The 22,757-nt window shown below is 46.2% G+C and overlaps 1 protein-coding gene across 3 annotated transcripts in view; it reads left to right on the forward strand.

Annotated features, from left to right (window-relative positions):
* The first annotated feature begins 2,063 nt into the window (after positions 1–2,063).
* NCLN (nicalin) overlaps positions 2,064–22,757 on the forward strand; it is a 74,194-nt gene continuing 53,500 nt past the window's right edge. The window contains exons 1-4 of one of the 3 annotated variants that reach the window (XM_073547577.1): positions 2,064–2,466; positions 6,146–6,336; positions 7,818–7,962; positions 8,059–8,153. In XM_073547577.1, the coding sequence (XP_073403678.1) occupies positions 2,292–2,466; positions 6,146–6,336; positions 7,818–7,962; positions 8,059–8,153 (606 nt within the window). In that variant the 5' untranslated portion in view covers positions 2,064–2,291. The remainder of the gene's footprint in view (positions 2,467–6,145; positions 6,337–7,817; positions 7,963–8,058; positions 8,154–22,757) is intronic. The other 2 variants (XM_073547570.1, XM_073547563.1) reach the window with 2 other exon arrangements.

A 22,757-nucleotide genomic window follows, 5' to 3' on the forward strand; every position in this document is an offset into this window, starting at 1 on the left:
CCCACTCCAGGTGTCTGTCCACCCCTTCCTTCTTCTTCTGGGAGCTCCTCTTCATCTTGTGATTCCTGTTTTGAAATAAAAGGCAATGAATAGACATATATTACAGAGATGATGGATTTTTTAAATAAAAATTTACCGTCAAACGCTGACGATGCGAGGGAGGGCTCCCAGAAGAAGATGTGCTGTCTTCCTTATGGCCAGACTCCATGGCTGTGGGTGGTGTTCCTGCTGCTGCCATTGCTGCTGCTGCTGCATCTATTGGGCGGCTGTTGAATAAAGAGAAACAAAGGGCCAATGAATATCTTGATATTCCATAGCCCTAGTTTGGAGGAATGGGGGATTTGATAATTACCGTCTCTCATCTGCTGCTGGACTCCCCTCCCGTTGTTCAGCATGCTGCTCCATTTGGGGTGGTGCTGATGGTGCTGCTGCTGCAGATGTCTGCTGCCTTCTCCTGCTCCTGGTTCTTGGCTTGGGTGGCATGTTGGGTGTGGCTGAGGGTCCCACTGTCTTGCTTTTATATATGTCTTGTGGGCAGAGCTACTGAGCATGCTCAGACCAAAAAAAACGGATCCGGCCACCGGATCCGGCTGTCGCTGGATCAGGCGCATTGCGGCGCTCATAGGCTTTCATTGTGTGAAAAAGCCGGACATGCCGGATCCGGCGTGTCCGGCTTTTTCGCCGGAGACAAAAAACGTTACAGTAGCCGTTTTTTCCAGACGCCGGATTGCGACACATTGCCGGATCCGGCAAAAACCGGATGAAACGCATGGCCATCCGGCTCGATCCGACTCTAATGCAAGTCAATGGGGGGGAAACCGGATCCGGCATTGCATTTCGCCGGATCCGGTTTTTGTCAAAAGCGCCGGATCGCGCCTGACGGCGAAAACCTGATGTGTGAAAGAGGCCTAAAAAAATGGTTTTGTAAATTTTGTTGTAAAAATGAGAAATCGCTGGTCAACTTTTAACCCTTATAAGTTCCTAACAAAAAAAAATTGTTTCCAAAATTGTGCTGATGTAAAGTAGACATGTGGGAAATGTTATTTAGTAACTATTTTGTGTCACATAACTCTCTGGTTTAACAGAATAAAAATTCAAAATTTGAAAATTGCGAAATTTTCGCCAAATTTCTGATTTTTCCACAAATAAACGCAAAAATTATTGACCTAAATTTAACACTAACATGAAGCCCAATATGTCACGCAAAAACAATCTCAGAATCGCTAAGATGCGCTGAAGCGTTCTAGAGTTATTACCTCATAAAGGGACACTGGTCAGAATTGCAAAAAATGGCCAGGTCATTAAGGTCAAAATAGGCTGGGTCATGAAGGGGTTAAAGTCACTTTTCTTTTTTATCTTGTAACACTTGCCTTTTTTTGTGTCAAATACTCTGAAGCGGCGCACATGGGTCACAAATTTTGCATAAACTAAGAAAAAAATAACCATTTTTGTTTTTAACCTTAGATACAACTTTTTAGAACAAAAAATTGCACATTTCGCAAAATGACGGAAATCACTCCAGAAAGGGAAAGCTGCAAAGTGAGAGGGGAAATTGGCAATAATAAAAATGCATGAATATGTTAAAATGTCCCTCACAGGTCTTTCAAGACCTTATGGGGGGAACAGTGTGTAAAATAAAATAAATAAATGCAAAAAAAAGCATAAATAAAAAAAAGACGCCACCGGCTAAATTGGTGTTTCTAGCACAATCCCCAGTGGAAAAAAACGTGTCCAATATATAAAATTGTTCCTATGTAAAGGGGAACGCAATTAAAAATGTTTTTTATCTGAACTTTGGGTCCTAAAAAAAAATTCTTTACACTTCTGATATCTGCAAAAAAAAAGGAAAATATAAAAATGACATAAAAACTAAGCCTCATGAGTGATGAAAAAAGGAGCAAACTATATGCAAACATCCGAATAAGACTTTAAAAAAAAATAGGTGCAAATGAAGGACAGGAACTTCCTCTTCACGTGTAACCACCATCTTCTGCCTGCAGGGGGCGAGAGCGCGCGCCAAGGAGAGGCGCTCACACACCCTCTACTGTCCTCTCTCGCGACCTGATTGCAAGGACCCCTATTAGGGTGGCCACATTGCGCCTGTCCCTTCGTGATTGGCCATGCTTGTCGCAGCGGAAGGCCCCTCAGATAGGTGTCTATGCGAGTGCCTGCTGGTCCCCAGCTGCTGAGGAAGCTGTAGGCATTAGCTGTCGCTCCCGGCCGCTGCCAGTCAGTTTCCCCCGAGCTGCCTGTACATTACTGCTGTAGAGGGCTCTCCACGGAGCGGCAGGATGCTGGAAGAAGCCGGAGAGGTGTTTGAGAATATGCTGAAGGCGTCTTTTCCTCTCACGTTCATCGTTTTCATCCCGGCTGTGCTGCTCCTCGTGTCTCCTCTGCAGGCCGAGGCCGCCCATGAGTTCACTGTGTATCGCATGCAGCAGTATGACCTCCAGGGCCAGAGCTACGGTCAGTGACTGTCGCCTTCTCACACCTGTCCTATGGTGGTCTGCAGGGGTTAATGAGTGGCAGCTCTGCCCACAAGACTGGGTGCAGCCAGTGCAGAGCAGCTCTGCTGGGGCTTCTGTGGTATCTGATAGACCTCGCCGTGATCTGCATGGAGCTACAAGCATGCCCTGCCTGCCATCTGCACGAGCTGGCACCCTAGCCGTCTGAGCGGGCAGTGCGAGGCTATGGCTGCATGGCAGATCACCTGCTAGTCACACCGACTAGCTGATCCCCCTTAACGTCTCAAATATTGGTGTCCACATCCCAGATGTGGCCGATGGGCTCATACAGCTAGCCTCATGGTTATTACACACGAGTAGGCTAGAAATTAGGCTTGTATCTGACTTCTGCACCATTCCTCGTGTCCCTCGGTAGCGACAAAGAAGAAAGGCCATTCCTCTGTGACGGGGATTACATACATCAGGTTTTAAAGGGCAATATACATAATGATTATCGTGAATGAGGGATCTAGTAATGATCTTTCAGGCTTCACAACAGATCATTGTTCTCGGCAGCACATAGTGCTGTGTAAGCAGAACCTGTGCTGCAGAGAGCAATGCCAGCCTGTGTGTACAGAGCAATGTATTACTGATCGGAAGACTTGTCTGCCTCTGTAAACAGGCAATTAAATGGCCGGCAAGCACATTGGCTGTCGTTACACTGTGAATCATACAGTGGAAACGTACCCCTGAATTGGCTGTGTGCACTCACAGGTATTGGCTTTAATTCTGATCTTCCTCCTCTGTTGTGATCGTCTCGAATAAAAACCTTTCTGTTCCCTGTGATGGAGTTGTCTTTCAGACATAGTTTGTTTGCAAGTCATTGACAAGTTGTCAAATCACTAGTCTGACATATTTCAGGCATATAAAATGGTGATAATGATCTGATCGGACAGAAAGTGCTCAGATATCTGTACGTTTAATGGCACCCTTATAGATTCTTCTCTATATACAGGTGCTTCTCACAAAATTAAAATATCAAAAAGTTAATTTATTTCAGTTCTTCAATACAAGAAGTGAAACTCATATATAGAGTCATTACAGACAGAGTGATCTATTTCACGTGTTTATTTCTGTTAATATTGATGACTATGGCTTACAGCCAATGAAAACCCAAAAGCCGTTATCTCAGTAAATTAGAATAATTAACAAAAACATCTGTAAAGGCTTCCTAAGAGTTTGAAAAAGTTCCCTTAGTCTGTTTCAGTAGGCTCCACAATCATGGGGAAGACTGCTGACGTGACATATCCAGAAGGCAGTCACTGACACACTCCACAAGGAGGGTAAGCCACAAAAGGTCGTTGCTAAAGAAGCTGGCTGTTCACAGAGTGCAGTATCCAAGCATATTAATGGAAAGGTGAGTGGAAGGAAAAAGTGTGGTAGAAAAAGGTGCACAAACAGCCGGGATAACCGCAGCATTGAAAGGATTGTTAAGAAAAAGCCATTCAAAAATTTGGGGGAGATTCACAAGGAGTGGACTGCTGCTGGAGTCATTGCTTCAAGAGCCACCACCACACAGATGTATCTAGGCCATGGGCTACAAGTGTCACATTCCTTGTGTCAAGCCACTCATGACCAATAGACAACGGCAGAAGCATCTTACCTGGGCCAAGGAGAAAAGGAACTGGACTGTTGCTCAGTGATCGAAGGGGTTGTTTTCAGATGAAAGTAAATTTTGCATTTTATTTGGAAATCAAGGTCCCAGAGTCTGGAGGAAGAGTGGAGAGGCACATAATCCAAGCTGCTTGAGGTCTAGTGTGAAGTTTCCACAATCAGTAATGGTTTGGGGAGCCATGTCATCTGCTGGTGTAGGTCCACTGTTTTTTTATCAAGACCAAAGTCAGTGCAGCCATCTACCAGGAAATTTTAGAGCACTTCATGCTTTCTTCTGCCGACAAGTTTTTTGGAGATGGAAATTTCATTCTCCAGCAGGACTTGGCACCTGTCCACTCTGCCAAAAGTACCAATACCTGGTTTAGAAAAAACAATATCACTGTGCTTGATTGGCCAGCAAACTCACCTGACCTTAACCCCATAGAGAATCCATGGGGTATTGTCAAGAGGAAGATGAGACACCAGACCCAACAATGCAGACGAGCTGAAGGCTGCTATCAAAGCAACCTGGGCTTCCATGCCACGCCGCATTGATGCAGTAATTGATGCAAAAGGAGCCCCGATCAAGTATTGAGTGCATTTACTGAACATACATTTCAGTAGGCCAACATAAAGTATTCTAATTTCCTGAGATAATAACTTTTGGGTTTTCATTGACTGTAATCCATAATCATCAACTTTAACATAAATAAACACATGACATACATCACTCTGTTTGTAATGACTATATAATAATGAGTTTCACTTTTTGTATTGAAGAGCTGAAATAAATTATCTTTTTGATGATCTAATTTTGTGAGAAGCACCTGTATATATTACGGCTCCATCATCCGTAATAGCTATGCCGTTGCACCAGTTTGTGTTTTTGTTATGCCTAGGAGGAACAGAAGTGCATCAGTGGGCGTATCAGTGCACTTGCAATCAATGGCTCCTTTGCACTTCTCTCCACCACCATCCATTCATTGTTTGATATTGGAGACCAGCTCAGATGTATAATGTCACCACTACTGACAATCAGGGAGTGGGAGCATAGAGGAGCTATATAGATTGTAATGTCCACCCTTAATACAAAAAGACTATGGAGTCATGAACCATTAAAAAGTAGTATATAAAATACACATTTTTATTGATCAAAATCTAAAAATATTTAAAAAGCTCCATTTAGAATGATTCAAGTGCCAAGAGGAGAGTAGGAGTCATTAATTTCCAATCATCATAAAGGGGCAGCACGGTGGCTCAGTGGTTAGCACTGTTGCTTTGCAGTGCTGAGGTTCTGGGCTCAAATCCAATAAGGACAACATCTGCAAGGAGTTTGTATGTTCTCCCCATGTTTTATACACTCTTCACATCATTATAAGCCTAATTTCCATATCAATAAACCCACATTTAGCCAAGTGCTCAGTGCATAGTTCCCACCCCCCCCTCTGCACTTCCCTTGATGTTGATTGCCAACACTAGCTTTGGAGAGCTGTTTGAATTGCATCCTCCGCTCACACACACTCCTCAGTGTGTGCTCACTGTCATCCCCCTTTCCTGCCATCATCGGCCGCTTGCTACTACTATGTGATCCTGTGTGTACTGCGCATCCGCTGCAGACAGGAGAAGGATGAGAACGTGCACGATGACACTGTGTGCTCTCGCTCCTGCAGTGTCAGTGTGTGCAGGATTCAATTTGGGCAGTGCTTTAAAGTGAGCACTGTCGATCAACTTAAAGGGAGGTGCAGATTGAAATGAAAGCGGTAGAACAGTGCGCTGAACCAAGGGTGCATCGAGGACCCCTCATTTACAGGGGACAAGTTTCCTATATGACTATTTAAGTAGTTTAATTTGAGTTTTGTTCTCCCCATGTTTTATACACTCTTCACATCATTATGAGCCTAATTTCCATATCAATAAACCCACATTTAGAAATGTGTTACACAGCTTTATCCTGCAGTACACCTGTTTGTGCCAGGGTACTGTTACTGACAGGTTCCCGTTTCCTAAAGCCTTCACACTAACTGTCTTGTGACGTTTGTTTTCTGCAGGTACCCGGAATTCCGTACTTAACACAGAGGCGCGTACAATGGAGGCAGATGTACTGAGCAGGCGATGTGTCCTCATGCGCTTAGCGGACTTCTCCTTTCAGCAGTATCAGAAAGCGCTGCGCCAGTCAGCGGGTGCAGTAGTGATAATCCTGCCGCATGACATGGCGGCGCTTCCACAAGATATAGTACAGGTTGGGAAATTTTAATTTTTGGAAGGAGTCTTATCACCCTCTAATCTCAAAGTGAACCATTTATAAAATTCACATAGGGGGCTTAGCCCATATATAAATCCTATTTGTAGGATAGATTTTGCTTGTGTCATTTTACACACATACCATTTTGTTAGATATGTAAATGAGGGGTAATCCGTGCATATGTTTTGTGGCCAAGGGCTCAGTGCATAGTTCCCACCCCCCCTGCGCACTTCCCTTGATGTTGATTGCCAACACTAGCTTTGGAGAGCTGTTTGAATTGCATCCTCCGCTCACACACACTCCTCAGTGTGTGCTCACTGTCATCCCCCTTTCCAGCCATCATCGGCCGCTTGCTACTACTATGTGATCCTGTGTGTACTGCGCATCCGCTGCAGACAGGAGAAGGATGAGAACGTGCACGATGACACTGTGTGTGCTCTCGCTCCTGCAGTGTCAGTGTGTGCAGGATTCAATTTGGGCAGTGCTTTAAAGTGAGCACTGTCGATCAACTTAAAGGGAGGTGCAGATTGAAATGAAAGCGGTAGAACAGTGCGCTGAACCAAGGGTGCATCGAGGACCCCTCATTTACAGGGGACAAGTTTCCTATATGACTATTTAAGTAGTTTAATTTGAGTTTTGGGGTGACAGATGCCCTTCAGTAATGTTTATTTAATCGTTTTACCTTTCATTTGTGACCATTTCTTTGTACAAGAAATAGTTTGATGCAATTACTTGTTCCAGCGTAGATGTTCCTTTTTATGTAATTGAGTCTTATGATAAAGTGGGGCTGACACAGATCCTCTGGCTTTTACATGGCAGAGACAACTACGGTTGGTAGACCATCCTGTTGACTCCATGCTGTAGTGTGTTGTTTTGGTATGCTTCTGCAAGCATAAAGACCAATGCTCAGTTACAGAGTTGTTACCTAATGTATACAGCAGAAGTGGTAAAACGAGCTGTACACTTTACTAGTCACTTGCATTACGATCTAATAGTTCTTACATTAATTATAATTAAATGCAGGCACACTGACTTACTTGACTGGTACAAGCTTATATTGAAAGGTGTGGTGCCTTATCTTACTCCAAGGGTTTTTTTTCATTCTACAAAGTGCTGGCATACCACCAGTACATACCATTACCTTGTGATTGATGTAGATCTGATTGCCAGGGCACTTAACGATGCTGAAAACGAAAGTGCCATAATGTTTTACCCCTCACACATCCATTTCTGGCCACTCACTGTGTGGGGACTACATTGAGACTCCATTCAGGCCTTTTCAGTCTTGGGATCAGTATAAGTCTCTGCCTGGAAGTGATCCTACCAGTCCTGAGAAATGTATGTAAACTATCCATATGAAATAGCATTCAATGATGGGACAAACAAGTATTGTAGAAAAAGACACAGAAAAGTAGCATGTGTGGTGAGTCAAAGTGTAATGTTCTCACCTATAATTGGCTTCTGTTTCTCATTTTCAGCAGTTTATGGACATAGAGCCTGAGATGCTTTCAATGGAGACTCAGGTTCCTGTTTACTTTGCTGTGGAGGATGCAGAACTTCTATCTATCTATGAGCAGACACTATCAGCTTCTGCTAACCAGGGCACCTCTTCTGCCGCTGAAGGTGAGTTCATGGAATGGCGTTGACAGTGCATGCCTTTGTGAGTAGGGATTCACCATGCCGTGTTGTTCACTGACTATACCATTTGTGCCCATATAGTACTCCTTCACACTGCTACTGCCAATGGTTTCCAGATGGTGACAAGTGGAGCACAGAGTAAGGCCATCGGTGATTGGCTGGTTACCAGCGTGGAGGTGAGGGTCTGCTTAAAGGTAGATTGTAGTCGTATTTCCTGGACTATAAAGCAGTACTGTTTCACTTGTTTTTAAGGTGTCTTTATCAATGAATACCAGCAGTTGGGACCTAAAACTTAAATTTTAACTTAAAATATTTAAAAGAAAAAGCTCTCACCAAAGACCAAACATGAAAAAGACACCTTAATAACAAGTCAAATAGTGCACCCTTGGTGGGAGTTAAACCAAACAGAGTAAATCCAATTCTCTCAGTGCCAGTCACAGTCCCTATATAGGTGATCGATAGAACTGATACTGTAGCTTTAATATGATACTCTTAATGCCAATCTATGTATACTTAATAAAAAATGCCATATCTAAAGTGCTGTGGCAGTATCCAAATCACTTTTAACAAAATCACATTAATCAATCCACATTGTGTAAAGATAAGTAAAAAAGGATTGATCTCACCCAAATTGATAGTTGATTACTCCAACACTTCAGTCAGGATAGTGGCGCATAATCCATTTTGAGATTATATCATTGGCTATGAGTAAGCTCCTGATGCATCTCTACCTGTATTTAGGTTCATCAGGGGAATCAGGAATACTCCATTGAAAAAAGCCAGAAACGGAAAAAATGACCCACCGCTGTTCGTGGGTAACAGTACAGAATATGTCTGAGTTTGTTCTCTCCAGAGTTTTTTCTTTTAAATGTGCGCGCCGGACCAATTCTTACACTGTTTCCATGTGTTCCAGTGTGTCACTTCCAGTCTGTGACACGCAGGGTGGAAACCAAGTGTCCCACCACTAAAAAAGCACCGCCGGAACTCATGATGAGGCACAGGAGCAAAACTTTTCTCTATATGTATTGTGATTGGCACTGTGATAACTGGATTTACTCTGCGTTTGGTTTAACACCCACCAAGGGTGCACTGTTTCACTTGTTTAAAGTTGTCTTTTTCATGTTTGGTCTTTGGTGAGACCTTTTTAAAATGAAAAGTATGCTGACTGATGGTAGGGGGATGTAATCTCTTCTGCTCTGGCGGAGATGGACAGTGCTGGATTGCGGAAGCAGAGGGATGATTCCGGAGGTAAGTTTGCTTTTTTTTTCTTTGTTCTATTCCTTTTCATTGTTAACTTTTAAAGAAAACAAGAAACCCCTTGTAACCCCTTCATGACAGAACCCTTTTTCGTTTATCGCTCCTCTTCTTCCCAGGGCCATAACTTTTTTTTAATTTTTCTGTCAATATGGCCATGTGAGGGCTTGTTTGTTGCAGAATGAGTTGTACTTTTGAACGACACCATTAGTTTTACCATATTGTGTACTCGACAATGGGAAAAAAAAGTCCAAGTGTGGTGAAATTGCAAAAAAAAGTGCAATTCCACAACTGTTTTTTGGATTTTTTTTTTTTTTGCCATGTTCATCAAATGCTAAAACTGACCAGCCATTATGATTCGCCAGGTCACTAAGAGTTCACAGACACCAAACATGTCTAGGTTGTTTTTTTATTTAAGTATTGAAAAAAAAATCAAAAGTTTTTGTTTAAAAAAAAACCAACATCATTTTCCGAGACCAGTAGCGTCTCTATTTTTGAGAATTTGTGGCCGGGTGAGGGCTTAATTTTTGCATGCCAAGCTGATGTTTTTAATGATACCATTTTGGTGCAGATGTATCTTTTGACCTTTTGATCACCCGTTATTGCAGTTTAATGCAATGTTGTAACGACCAAAATAACGTAATTCTGGGGTTGACTTTTTTTCCGCTACGCCGTTTACTGATGGGATTAATTCTTTTTATAGCTTGATAGATCTGAACGCGGCAATACTAAATATGTATAAGTTTGATTTTTTTTTTTATTTTGATTGGGTGAAAAGGGGTGATTTGAGCTTTTATTTTTTTTCAATATTTTTAAACTTTTTTTTTTTTTTTTTACACTTTTTGTGTGCTTCAATAGAAGCTGCAGTTGTCTGATCGGCTCTGCTAATTCAGGCGATGATCATATCGCCTGTATGTAGCAGAATTGCTCACTTGCTATGAGCACCGGCCACTGTTAACCGCATTTAATGGGTTACGATTCCACCCGCGGCTGTTTAGAGGCACATTTCAGCTGTTCAAAACAGCTGACGTGCTGAAAAAGATGTTGGCTCAGCGTCGGAGCCACATCAAAGGGGGAAACACCGAGATGCACAGTACATGTACGGCGCATGTCATGAACGGGTTAATATTTCTACAGTACGTTACTGCCGTATATATACTATACTTTACTTTTAAAATGTTGGGAGACTATCTACTAAAAGTCAAGTTTTTCTAGGTGAATGCCTATTGTAATCTGTAGACTTGGACAACTTGAGACTTTGTGTAGCCACAAATGTTTGATTTTAAAAGGATTGTCCCATAAATAACACATATTTCTGCTAATAGGCAGGTGATAGGTGTCTGATTCCTGGGACTTTGCACTAACTTTAAGAACTGCACACAATTTCTCACCATCACTAGGGGTCTCAACATCTGGACCTCCAACAATCTTATGGAGAGGTGAAATGTGTCATTTATGGTTAGACTGCCAAAATAGAAGCAGGCTACATCCTTACCCCCTGTTTCAAAATAGAGGTAAATGTACATCCACGCTGGTGTCTGCAACTGTGGAGGGTGCTTAGGAGTTGAGCCGACTTCTCATGTGGTATGTGCCTCAAACAGCAGCAGGCGGAATTCTTTAACAATTGGATGCTGCTCTCAATCTGCATTTAGATAACTGTGATAAGATATTGGAGTTATCATAGCAACTTGGGGCGTGCCTCATAGTAGATCATGATTTACACTTTATGCAGCAATACTGTTATCACAGTATATAGAATAATCAATCAAAAAATTAATTTTTGTGCCCTTAATTCAGAGAGTCATATCGCACAAAATAGTTAATAAAATTTCCCACATGTCTACTTTACATCAGCAAAATTTGGGAAACATAATTTTTACTCTGTCGCCTCATTGGGGGACACAGAACCATGGGTGTTATGCTGCTGTCATCTAGGAGGCGACACTATGCATAATCTGAAAAAGATTAACTATGGCTCCTCCTCTGCAGTATCGGCGTCAGCCTTCTCCAGTTTTCTGCTTAGTGTCGCAAGGAGGCACACCTAAAGATTTTTTTTTTCCTCCGTTTTTTCCCGGATGACAGATGTAGAAAAGCGGGTCTCCTGTGAGACTCCTGGCATGGCTCCTTCCCCGGCCCCCTATTATGGGGTGCCCGGTTGAAGTAGAGATTGCTGTTCCCCATGTCGCTCCTTCCCCAGTCCTGCGGGTGCTGGCTCGAAGTTGAGACCCCCCTCCTTCCCCAATTCCTTTTGGTCTTGGGTTGAGGTCGAGGCGAGGAAGAAGCCCCCTGATGGTGACAGCAGCACCCTCCCTAATCCCTATCTGGGGGTATTAGGTTGAGACGCCTCAGGTAGGGTCTGTACCTCGGTAATCTGCAGCTCACTGTATCCAGGGACCCCAGCCCAGCTGCGGACTCCTGTCGGGGCCGGGGGGGAGTGCGGGCAGGCATGGCTCATACAGAGACAGGGCTCCCTGCTCCCCTGTCTCTGCGGCAGCACCAGCTACATAGCGCCTCAGAGGGACCCATCACAGGGCCCCGCTTCCAATTGTGACCCCACCGCTAGCCTGCCTTTCAATCCGGGGGGTCCGGTTAAGATCCGACCCCCGCCCGGAGCCTTTCCTTGGCATCGATATCTAATTTCGGCCGCGGCTTCGGCCTAGCTGAGGTCGCCGCCTCCTCTCCGCCCCCCGTCCTGCTCCCCGGATGACAAATCTGACACTCTACAATGTCATAGAAGGGGCGGATCGAGGCAGAAAGGGCGCGTTTTTACACATCTCTGCGCGCTCTTTCTAAGCTCTCTGCCCCCTTCTTCTCCCTCCTCAATCCTCTCGGCGGCCATTTCTGACGCAGGCATCAGCAGCACCACGCCAGCCAGTCTCCGGGGGGCACAGGACTGTGGATCTTCGGCGCTGGACCTAGGGGCACACTGGTGGGGTAAGATCATAGCTCGGGTTTTTTTGCTCGGCTGTGAATCCGGATTCCCTGTAAGTCTCTCCTATAGGTTTCCCCTGCATATCCACCCCTGTAGGGCTCTGCCATAGCCTGCCCTTCCGCGCTCTGTGCACTATGCCAGGCTCAAGGTACAAGAGAACCAGGCAGTACTGCTTTTATGCATTCTGCACAGCCTGCAAAACCACTCTCCCCAGTGGCAGCACATACCCCCACTGTCGGGACTGTATCCAGAATACTGGGTCAGAACCCCAAGAGGCTTCAGCGGATGCTACCACGCCGGAATGGGCTACCCAGATGTCGCAGTCTGACGCAGTCCATAGATAACCTAACCTTCACATTACTCCAGGCTCTGCAGGGTCATGTCTCGGCTATGAGCGTTACCCAGCAAAGGGACAGCTCCACTCAGGGACAGGCCGTATCTGGCTCTCCCAGACATAAGCGGACCCACACGTCGCATTCCCTGCGTCATCCCATAGCACACGGTCATCCCCCTCTAGGGAGAGACACCGTAGTTCCAAGTCACCTAGACCGTCCCCTACCAGAGACAGACAACGCAGATCTCCACAGCGACCCCCGACTACAGGAGACCTCCGCCCCAGCTCACCCACCAGGGAACGCCTCAGCGATACGCCCGATTCGGAAGGCATCTGTGACTCGGACAACAAAACGGAGAGGTCTCTGGTCCCTTGTCCCCCTAGCAATACAGCGCTGGTTGAGGACATAATCTCTTCCATCCATCGGGTGCTGGACATTTCCGATCCAACCCCGGAAGTCTCAGAACACAAGATTTGCTTTGAAGGTGTTCTGAAACCACCTAAGGTCTTCTCTAACAACCCGGAATTTCAGACGATCCTTACTAAGCAGGTTTCGCAGCCTGAGAAGACATTCACCAATCGCAAATATTTGGAGGCTAGGTACCCCTTCCCACAAAAGGACACCAAGCAGTGGACAAATCCACCCGAAGTGGACCCCCCAGTCTCTAGGCTAGTAGCACAGACCCTCCTCTCACTGCCAGATAGCTCAACCCTCAGGGACGCAGCAGACCGGCAGGTAGAACGCATGGCTCGTTCAGTTTTCGAAGCGACAGGGGCCTCCCTGGCCCCCGCGTTCGTTTCAGTTTGGGCGGCCAAGGCCATTCTGGCTTGGGCCAAAAAATTGCAAGCTGGCCTCCAAGCTTCAAATCCTGAGCTTTCGGATCAAGCGGTTCAAATAGCAGTGGTAGCAGATTACATGCTTCATGCAGCCCTGGACTCCGCAAGAGTTGTAGAGGGGATAGCAGCGAACGCCATCACAATTCGGCGTATCCTCTGGCTGCGGGAATGGAAAGCGGATGCGGCCTCAAAGAAGTCCCTCACGCATTTCCCGTACCTCAGTGGACGGCTTTTCGGTGAAAAGTTGGACACAATGATATCCAACGCCACTGGGGGTAAGAGTACCTCTCTCCCTCAACTAAAACCTAAACACACGTTTAAAAGGCGTAACCAAACTCGATTCCGATCCTTTCGGAATTCTTCGGGCTGGTCCGTCTCGCACCCAGCACAAAATCGTAGCCGCTTTCCACGTAGGGACAACCCACGGGCGGTACAGAGGCCGGACAGGACCTGGCAGTCGAAAGCAGGCCAGGCGAAGCCCAAAGGAGGAAAATCTCAGAATTTCACCTCATCATGACTCACGAACTCCGGGAGGCACCCCACCGGTAGGCGGACGACTTCTACTCTTTCAGCAAGTCTGGCTGCCTATTACAGAAGACAGGTGGGTCAGGGAAATAGTGTCTTCCGGATACAAGATAGAGTTCACTTCCAGTCCACCGAACCGGTTCTTCCTCTCTGTTCCACCAAAACCGCCAGACAAGGCTCATGCCTTCCACCAAGCGGTCTCTCTCCTTCAAGCAGGAGTCGTAGTACCGGTTCCCACGACCGAACACTTCCGAGGGTTCTACTCCAATCTATTCGTAGTCCTCAGGAAAGGAGGTAGCATCCGGCCCATACTAGACCTAAAACAACTCAACAAATATGTACGGGTTCGTCATTTTCGCATGGAGTCCTTTCGGTCCATCATTGCGTCCATGGAGCAGGGAGAATATTTCGCCTCCATAGACATACAAGACGCATACCTGCATATACCAATTGCTCCCGCCCATCAAAGATTTCTCATGTTCGCGATCAACCAGGACCACTACCAGTTCGTGGCTCTCCCGTTCGGACTCGCCACGGCTCCCAGAACTTTTACCAAGATCATGGCAGCCACCATGGACGTTCTACACTCCATAGGCATTGTAGTCGTTCCATACATGGACGACCTTCTCATCAAGGCTTCCACCTTCAAGGACTGCGAGGTCAGCATCTCAATCACAATCGACACTCTGAGTCGCCTGGGCTGGTTAGTCAAATTGCAGAAGTCATTGACTACCCCGAGTCAGTCCCTGACCTTCCTGGGTATGCTATTTGACACCTCCAGGGGGCTGGTGCTCCTTCCCAGGGACAAGGGCACTGGCTCTCCGTCTGGGAGTTTGCATACTCCTCCGCATTCCCCTCCGATCTCCGGTTTGCCATGAGAGTCCTCGGCAGGATGGCAGCAGCAATGGAGGCGGTGCAATTTGCCCAGTTTCATCTCAGGCCTCTTCAACTAGCCATCCTCAAGTCCTGGGACAGGAATCCTTTCTCCCTCGACAGGGAGTTCCGGCTAACATCGTCAACCAGGAGGTCTCTACACTGGTGGCTCAAGCCAACTTCGCTTGCAAGGGGAAAATCCTTTCTCTCAGGTCAATGGAAGGTCCTGACCACCGATGCAAGCCTGAAAGGTTGGGGTGCGGTGCACCTACATCACAGGGCACAAGGCAAGAGGTCACCAGTGGAAGCGACTTTGGCCATCAACATCCTGGAAATTCGGGCCATCTTCCTGGCATTGAGAGCCTTTCATCACTTGCTGGCTTCCTCTCATGTCAGGATACAGTCGGACAATGCCACGGCGGTGGCATATGTGAATCACCAAGGCGGGACCCGCAGTACCCAGGCGATGAGATAAGTGGCACATATCCTCCATTGGGCAGAAGACACGAGGTCGGTACTCTCTGCGGTCCACAGTCCGGGTGTGGACAACTGGGAAGCCGACTTCCTCAGCAGACAAGGAATGGACTCGGGGGAGTGGTCTCTCCATCCCGAAATTTTTCACCAGATCTGCCATCGCTGGGGGACCCTGGATGTGGACCTAATGGCATCTCATCTCAATGCCAAGGTCTCCAATTTCATGGCCAGGACACGCGACCCGCGGTCGCTCGGAGCGGATGCCCTGGTTCAGGACGACCCAGTTCCAGCTTCCGTACATTTTTCCACCCCTCCCCCTGATCTCCAGAATCGTGAGGAAGATCAAACAAGAGGGAGTTCCAACCATCCTGATCGCGCCGGACTGGTCCAGACGTACATGATACGCCGACATCGTACAGCTTACAGCAGACGCCCCCTGGCGTCTCCCCGACCGTCACGACCTTCTGTTACAAGGTCCGTTCTACCATCAGAACTCAGGGGCTCTCAATTTGACGGCGTGGCCCTTGAGACCTGGGTTCTAACCCAGGCAGGGCTCTCACCGGATGTCATTACGACCATGATCAGGACAAGGAAGCCAGCCTCTGCCAAGATCTATTACCGTACCTAGAGAGCTTTCTTTACCTGTTGCGAAGCTTTCTTTATCTGGACGCCAGGCTATCCCTAGGCTCGCTTAAGAGCCAGGTGTCAGTGCTTTTCCAAAGGCGTATTGCTAACAAACCCGCAAGTAAGGACTTTTCTCCAGGGAGTTTCCCAATTAGTTCCCCCCTACAGACGTCCACTGGAAACATAGGACCTCAACCTGGTCCTGACAGCATTGCAGGCACCACCTTTCGAGCCCCTTAAGGAAGTCCCACTCCGCATTCTGTCACACAAGGTGGTTTTTCTGGTGGCAATCACCTCGCTACGCAGGGTGTCTGAATTGTTAGCACTCTCCTGCAGACGGCCCTCCTAGCCTTTCACCAGGACAAGGTGGTTCTCCGTACAGTACCATCCTTCCTTCCAAAGGTTGTGTCCAACTTCCACCTCAATGAGGAAATTTCACTGCCATCCCTTTACCCGGTTCCGGTTCATAGAGTGGAGAAGGCTCTGCATACGCTTGACCTCGTCAGGGCATTGCGTATATACAGTGCCTACAAGTAGTATTCAACCCCCTGCAGATTTAGCAGGTTTGATAAGATGCAAATAAGTTAGAGCCTTCAAACTTCACACAAGAGCAGGATTTATTAACAGATGCATAAATCTTACAAACCAAAAAGTTATGTTGCTCAGTTAAATTTTAATAAATTTTAAACATAAAAGTGTGGGTCAATTATTATTCAACCCCTAGGTTTAATATTTTGTGGAATAACCCTTGTTTGCAATTACAGCTAATAATCGTCTTTTATAAGACCTGATCAGGCCGGCACAGGTCTCTGGAGTTATCTTGGCCCACTCCTCCATGCAGATCTTCTCCAAGTTATCTAGGTTCTTTGGGTGTCTCATGCGGACTTTAATCTTGAGCTCCTTCCACAAGTTTTCAATTGGGTTAAGGTCAGGAGACTGACTAGGCCACTCCAACACCTTGATTTTTTGCCTCTTGAACCAGGCCTTGGTTTTCTTGGCTGTGTGCTTTGGGTCGTTGTCTTGTTGGAAGATGAAATGACGACCCATCTTAAGATCCTTGATGGAGGAGCGGAGGTTCTTGGCCAAAATCTCCAGGTAGGCCGTGCTATCCATCTTCCCATGGATGCGGACCAGATGGCCAGGCCCCTTGGCTGAGAAACAGCCCCACAGCATGATGCTGCCACCACCATGCTTGACTGTAGGGATGGTATTCTTGGGGTCGTATGCAGTGCCATCCAGTCTCCAAACGTCACGTGTGTGGTTGGCACCAAAGATCTCGATCTTGGTCTCATTAGACCAGAGAACCTTGAACCAGTCTGTCTCAGAGTCCTCCAAGTGATCATAAGCAAACTGTAGACGAGCCTTGACATGACGCTTTGAAAGTAAAGGTACCTTACGGGCTCGTCTGGAACGGAGACCATTGCGGTGGAGTACGTTACTTATGGTATTGACTGAAACCAATGTCCCCACTGCCATGAGATCTTCCCGGAGCTCCTTCCTTGTTGTCCTTGGGTTAGCCTTGACTCTTCGGACAAGCCTGGCCTCGGCACGGGAGGAAACTTTCAAAGGCTGTCCAGGCCGTGGAAGGCTAACAGTAGTTCCATAAGCCTTCCACTTCCGGATGATGCTCCCAACAGTGGAGACAGGTAGGCCCAACTACTTGGAAAGGGTTTTGTACCCCTTGCCAGCCTTGTGACCCTCCACGATCTTGTCTCTGATGGCCTTGGAATGCTCCTTTGTCTTTCCCATGTTGACGATGTATATGAGTGCTGTTCACAAGTTTGGGGAGGGTCTTAAATAGTCAGAAAAGGCTGGAAAAAGAGATAATTATTCCAAACATGTGAAGCTCATTGTTCTTTGTGCCTGAAATACTTCTTAATACTTTAGGGGAACCAAACAGAATTCTGGTGGTTTGAGGGGTTGAATAATAAATGACCCTCTGAATAAACTTTTCACAATTTAAAAAAAAAAATAAACAAAGAAATAACATTCTTTTTTGCTGCAGTGCATTTCACACTTCCAGGCTGATCTACAGTCCAAATGTCACAATGCCAAGTTAATTCCGAATGTGTAAACCTGCAGGGGGTTGAATACTACTTGTAGGCACTGTACGTGTCTAGTACTGCACCCTTCCGGAAGTCTGATTTCCTTTTCTTTTTCCGGAAGGCATTCACAAGGGTCTGCCGGCTTCCAAAGCTACCCTTGCCAGGTGGATCAAGTCCACCATACAAGAGGCTTACCGCCTTAACAATTCTCCCCTTCCGGCCGGTATCACGGCACACTCTACGCGGGCAGTAGGGGCCTCCTGGGCCAGTCGGCACCAGGCTTCGGCACAACAAGTGTGTAAGGCGGCCACTTGGACTAGCCTACACACATTTAAGAAACACTACAGTGTTCATACCCAGTCCTCAGCGGATGCGAGCCTGGGTAGACGGGTTCTGCAGGCGGCAGTGCCCCAAGTTTAGGGACCTGCTAGCACAATATTCGTCCATTGCTTCCCACCCAGGGACTGCTTTGGGACGTCCCATGGTTCTGTGTCCCCCAGTTAGGCGACAGAGTAAAGGAGATTTTTGTGTACTCACCGTAAAATTTCTTTCTCTTAGCCTCTAATTGGGGGACACAGCTCCCACCCTGTTGCCCTTAACCCCTTCCTGACATGAGACGTACTATCCCGTCCACGGTACCCGGGCCCGTATGACCGGGGACGGGATAGTACGTCTACCGCGATCAGCGGCGCCCACGTGGTGAGCGCCGCTGATCGCGGCCGGGTGTCAGCTGATTATCACAGCTGACACCCGGCACAATGTGTCAGGGGCGGTCACGGACCGCCCCCGACACATTAACCCCTTGCACACCGCGATCAAACGCGATCGCGGTGTACCGGGAGTTAAAGGGAAGCATCGGCAGGGAGGGGGCTCCCTCCGTGCTTCCCTGAGCCCCCCACGGCAGCGCAATGTGCAGCGCTGCTGCGGGGGACTCCTATCCCCCAGGCCCCCGAATCCAAGATGGCGACGGGGGCCTTCGGGGGCCTGGGGAAGCTGGCTTCCTCAGTGCCTGCAAAGCGCAGGCATGAGGAAGCCTTGTGCACTGCCTGTGACAGATTGCTGATCTGTCACAGTGATCTGTGATGTGACAGATCAGCGATCTGTCACAGGACAGTGATGTCCCACCTGGGACTATGTAATAAAGTAAAAAAAAATTAAAAAAAAAGTGTAAAAATAAATTAAAAAAAATCGCCAAATAAATTAGTAAAAAAAAAAAAAAATATTCCCCAATAAATTCATTTTTTTAAAATAATAAAAAAAAAAAACAATAAATGTACACATATTAGGTATCGCCGCGTCCGTAACGACCTGCCCTATAAAACTGTCCCATTAGTTAACCCCTTTAGCGAACCCCTTAAAAAATAAAAATAAAAAACGAAGCAAAAAATAATGATTTATTATCATACCGCCAAACAAAAAGTGCAATAACGCGAGATCAAAAAGACGCATATAAATATCCATGGTACCGCTGAAAACGTCATCTTGTCCCGCAAAAAACAAGCCGCCACACAGCATCATCAGCAAAAAAATAAAAAAGTTATAACTCGCAGAATAAAGCGATGCAAAAATAATTATTTTTTATATAAAATAGTTTTCATTGCATAAAACCGACAAAAACATAAAAAAAGACCTAAATGAGGTATCGCTGTAACCGTACTGACCCGAAGAATAAAAGCGCTTTATCAATTTTACCGCACGCGGAACGGTGTAAACGCACCCCCCCCAAAAGAAATTCATGAAACGCTGGTTTTTGTTCATTCTGCGTCCCAAAAATCGGAATAAAAAGCGATCAAAAAATTTCACGTGCCCGAAAATGGTACCAATAAAAACGTCAACTCGTCCCGCAAAAAATAAGACCTCACATGACTCGGTGGGTCAAAATACGGAAAAATTATAGCTCTCAATATGTGGTGATGCAAAAACTATTTTTACAATAAAAAGCGTCTTTTAGCGTGCGACAGCCGCCAAACATAAAAACCGCCATAAATAGTAAATCAAACCCCCCGTTATCACCCCTTTAGTTAGGGAAAAATAATAAAATAAAAAAAATGTATTTATTTCCATTTTTCCATTAGGGTTAGGGCTAGGGTTAGGGCTAGGGGTGTGTTGGGGTAGGGTTAGGTTAGGGTTAGGGCTAGGGTTAGGGTTAGGGCTAGGGTTAGGGCTAGGGTTAGGGCTAGGGTTAGGGCTAGGGTTAGGGCTAGGGTTAGGGCTAGGGTTAGGGGCGTGTTGGGGTTCGGGTTGGAGTTAGAATTGGGGGTTTCCACTGTTTGGGCACATCAGGGGCTCTCCAAATGCAACATGGCGTCTGATCTCAATTCCAGCCAATTCTGAGTTGAAAAAGTCAAATGGTGCTCCTTCCCTTCCAAGCTCTGCTATGCGCCCAAACAGTGTTTTACCCCCACATGTAGGGTATCAGCCTACTCAGGACAAATTGCAAAACAATTTTTGGGGTCCAATTTCTCCTGTTACCCTTAGGAAAATAAAAAATTGGGGGCAAAAATATCATTTTTGTGGAAAAAAAATGATTTTTTTATTTTCACGTCCGAGTGTTATAAACTTCTGTGAAGCACTTGGGGGTTCAAAGTGCTCACCACACATCTAGATAAGTTCCGTGGGGGGTCTACTGTCCAAAATGGGGTCACTTGTGGGGAGTTTCAATAGTTTAGGTACATCAGGGGCTCTCCAAACGCACATGACAACCGCAGACCATTCCATCAAAGTCTGCGTTCCAAAACGTCACTGCTTCCCTTCCGAGCCCCGACGTGTGTCCATACAGTAGTTTTCTCCCACATATGGGGTGTCAGCGTACTCAGGACAAATTGGACAACAACTTTTGGGGTCCAATTTCTCCTGGTACCCTTGGGAAAATAAAAAAAATGGTGACTAAAAGATCATGTTTGTGGAAAAAATACGAATTTTTTATTTTCACGCCCGGGCGTTGTAAACTTCTGTGAAGCACTGGGGGGGTCAAAGTGCTCACCACACATCTAGATAAGTTCCTTGGGGGGTCTAGTTTACAAAATGGTGTCATTTGTGGGGGGTTTCCACTGTTTAGGTACATTAGGGGCTCTCCAAAGGCAACATGACACCCGCAGACCATTCCATCAAAGTCTGCATTCCAAAACGTCACTACTTCCCTTCCGAGCCCTGACGTGTGCCCATACAGTAGTTTTCTCCCACATATGGGGTAGCAGCGTACTCAGGACAAATTGGAAAACAACTTTTGGGGTCCAATTTCTCCTGGTACCCTTGGGAAAATAAAAAAAATGGTGACTAAAAGATCATGTTTGTGGAAAAAATACGAATTTTTTATTTTCACGCCCGGGCGTTGTAAACTTCTGTGAAGCACTGGGGGGGTCAAAGTGCTCACCACACATCTAGATAAGTTCCTTGGGGGGTCTAGTTTACAAAATGGTGTCATTTGTGGGGGGTTTCCACTGTTTAGGTACATTAGGGGCTCTCCAAAGGCAACATGACACCCGCAGACCATTCCATCAAAGTCTGCATTCCAAAACGTCACTACTTCCCTTCCGAGCCCTGACGTGTGCCCATACAGTAGTTTTCTCCCACATATGGGGTAGCAGCGTACTCAGGACAAATTGGAAAACAACTTTTGGGGTCCAATTTCTCCTGGTACCCTTGGGAAAATAAAAAAATGGTGACTAAAAGATCATGTTTGTGGAAAAAATACGAATTTTTTATTTTCACGCCCGGGCGTTGTAAACTTCTGTGAAGCACTGGGGGGGTCAAAGTGCTCACCACACATCTAGATAAGTTCCTTGGGGGGTCTAGTTTACAAAATGGTGTCATTTGTGGGGGGTTTCCACTGTTTAGGTACATTAGGGGCTCTCCAAAGGCAATATCACACCCGCAGACCATTCCATCAAAGTCTGCATTCCAAAACGTCACTACTTCCCTTCCGAGCCCCGACGTGTGCCCATACAGTAGTTTTCTCCCACATATGGGGTATCAGCATACTCAGGACAAATTGGACAACAACTTTTGGGGTCCAATTTCTCCTGGTACCCTTGGGAAAATAAAAAAATGGTGACTAAAAGATCATGTTTGTGGAAAAAATACGAATTTTTTATTTTCACGCCCGGGCGTTGTAAACTTCTGTGAAGCACTGGGGGGGTCAAAGTGCTCACCACACATCTAGATAAGTTCCTTAGGGGGTCTAGTTTCCAAAATGGTGTCATTTGTGGGGGGTTCCACTGTTTTGGTACATCAGGAGTTTTCCAAACGCGACATGGTGTCCGATCTCAATTCCAGCCAAAAACGTCAAATGGCGCTGCTTCCCTTCCGAGCTCTGCCATGCCCCCAAATAGTGGTTTACCCCCACATGTGGGGTATCAGCGTACTCAGGACAAATTGCACAATAACTTTTAGGGTCCTGTTACCCTTGGAAAAATAAGAATTGAGGGTGAAAAGATCATTTTTGTGGAAAAAATATTATTTTTTAATTGTATGGCTTTATGTTATAAACTTCTGTGAAGCCCATGGGGGTTCAAAGTTCTCACCACACATCTAGATAAGTTCCTTAGGGGGTCTAGTTTCCAAAATGGTGTCATTTGTGGGGGGTTTCCACTGTTTTGGTACATCAGGGGTTTTCCAAACGAGACATGGTGTCCGATCTCAATTCCAGCCAAAAACGTCAAATGGCGCTGCTTCCCTTCCGAGCTCTGCCATGCGCCCAAATAGTGGTTTACCCCCACATGTGGGGTATCAGCGTACTCAGGACAAATTGCACAATAACTTTTAGGGTCCTGTTACCCTTGGAAAAATAAGAATTGAGGGTGAAAAGATCATTTTTGTTTAAAAAATATGATTTTTTAATAGTATGGCTTTATGTTATAAACTTCTGTGAAGCCCATGGGGG

The sequence above is a fragment of the Dendrobates tinctorius genome, unplaced genomic scaffold, assembly GCF_039654945.1.
Source record: "Dendrobates tinctorius isolate UK_male_01 unplaced genomic scaffold, ASM3965494v1 ptg000011l, whole genome shotgun sequence".
NCBI classification, from domain to species: domain Eukaryota; kingdom Metazoa; phylum Chordata; class Amphibia; order Anura; family Dendrobatidae; genus Dendrobates; species Dendrobates tinctorius.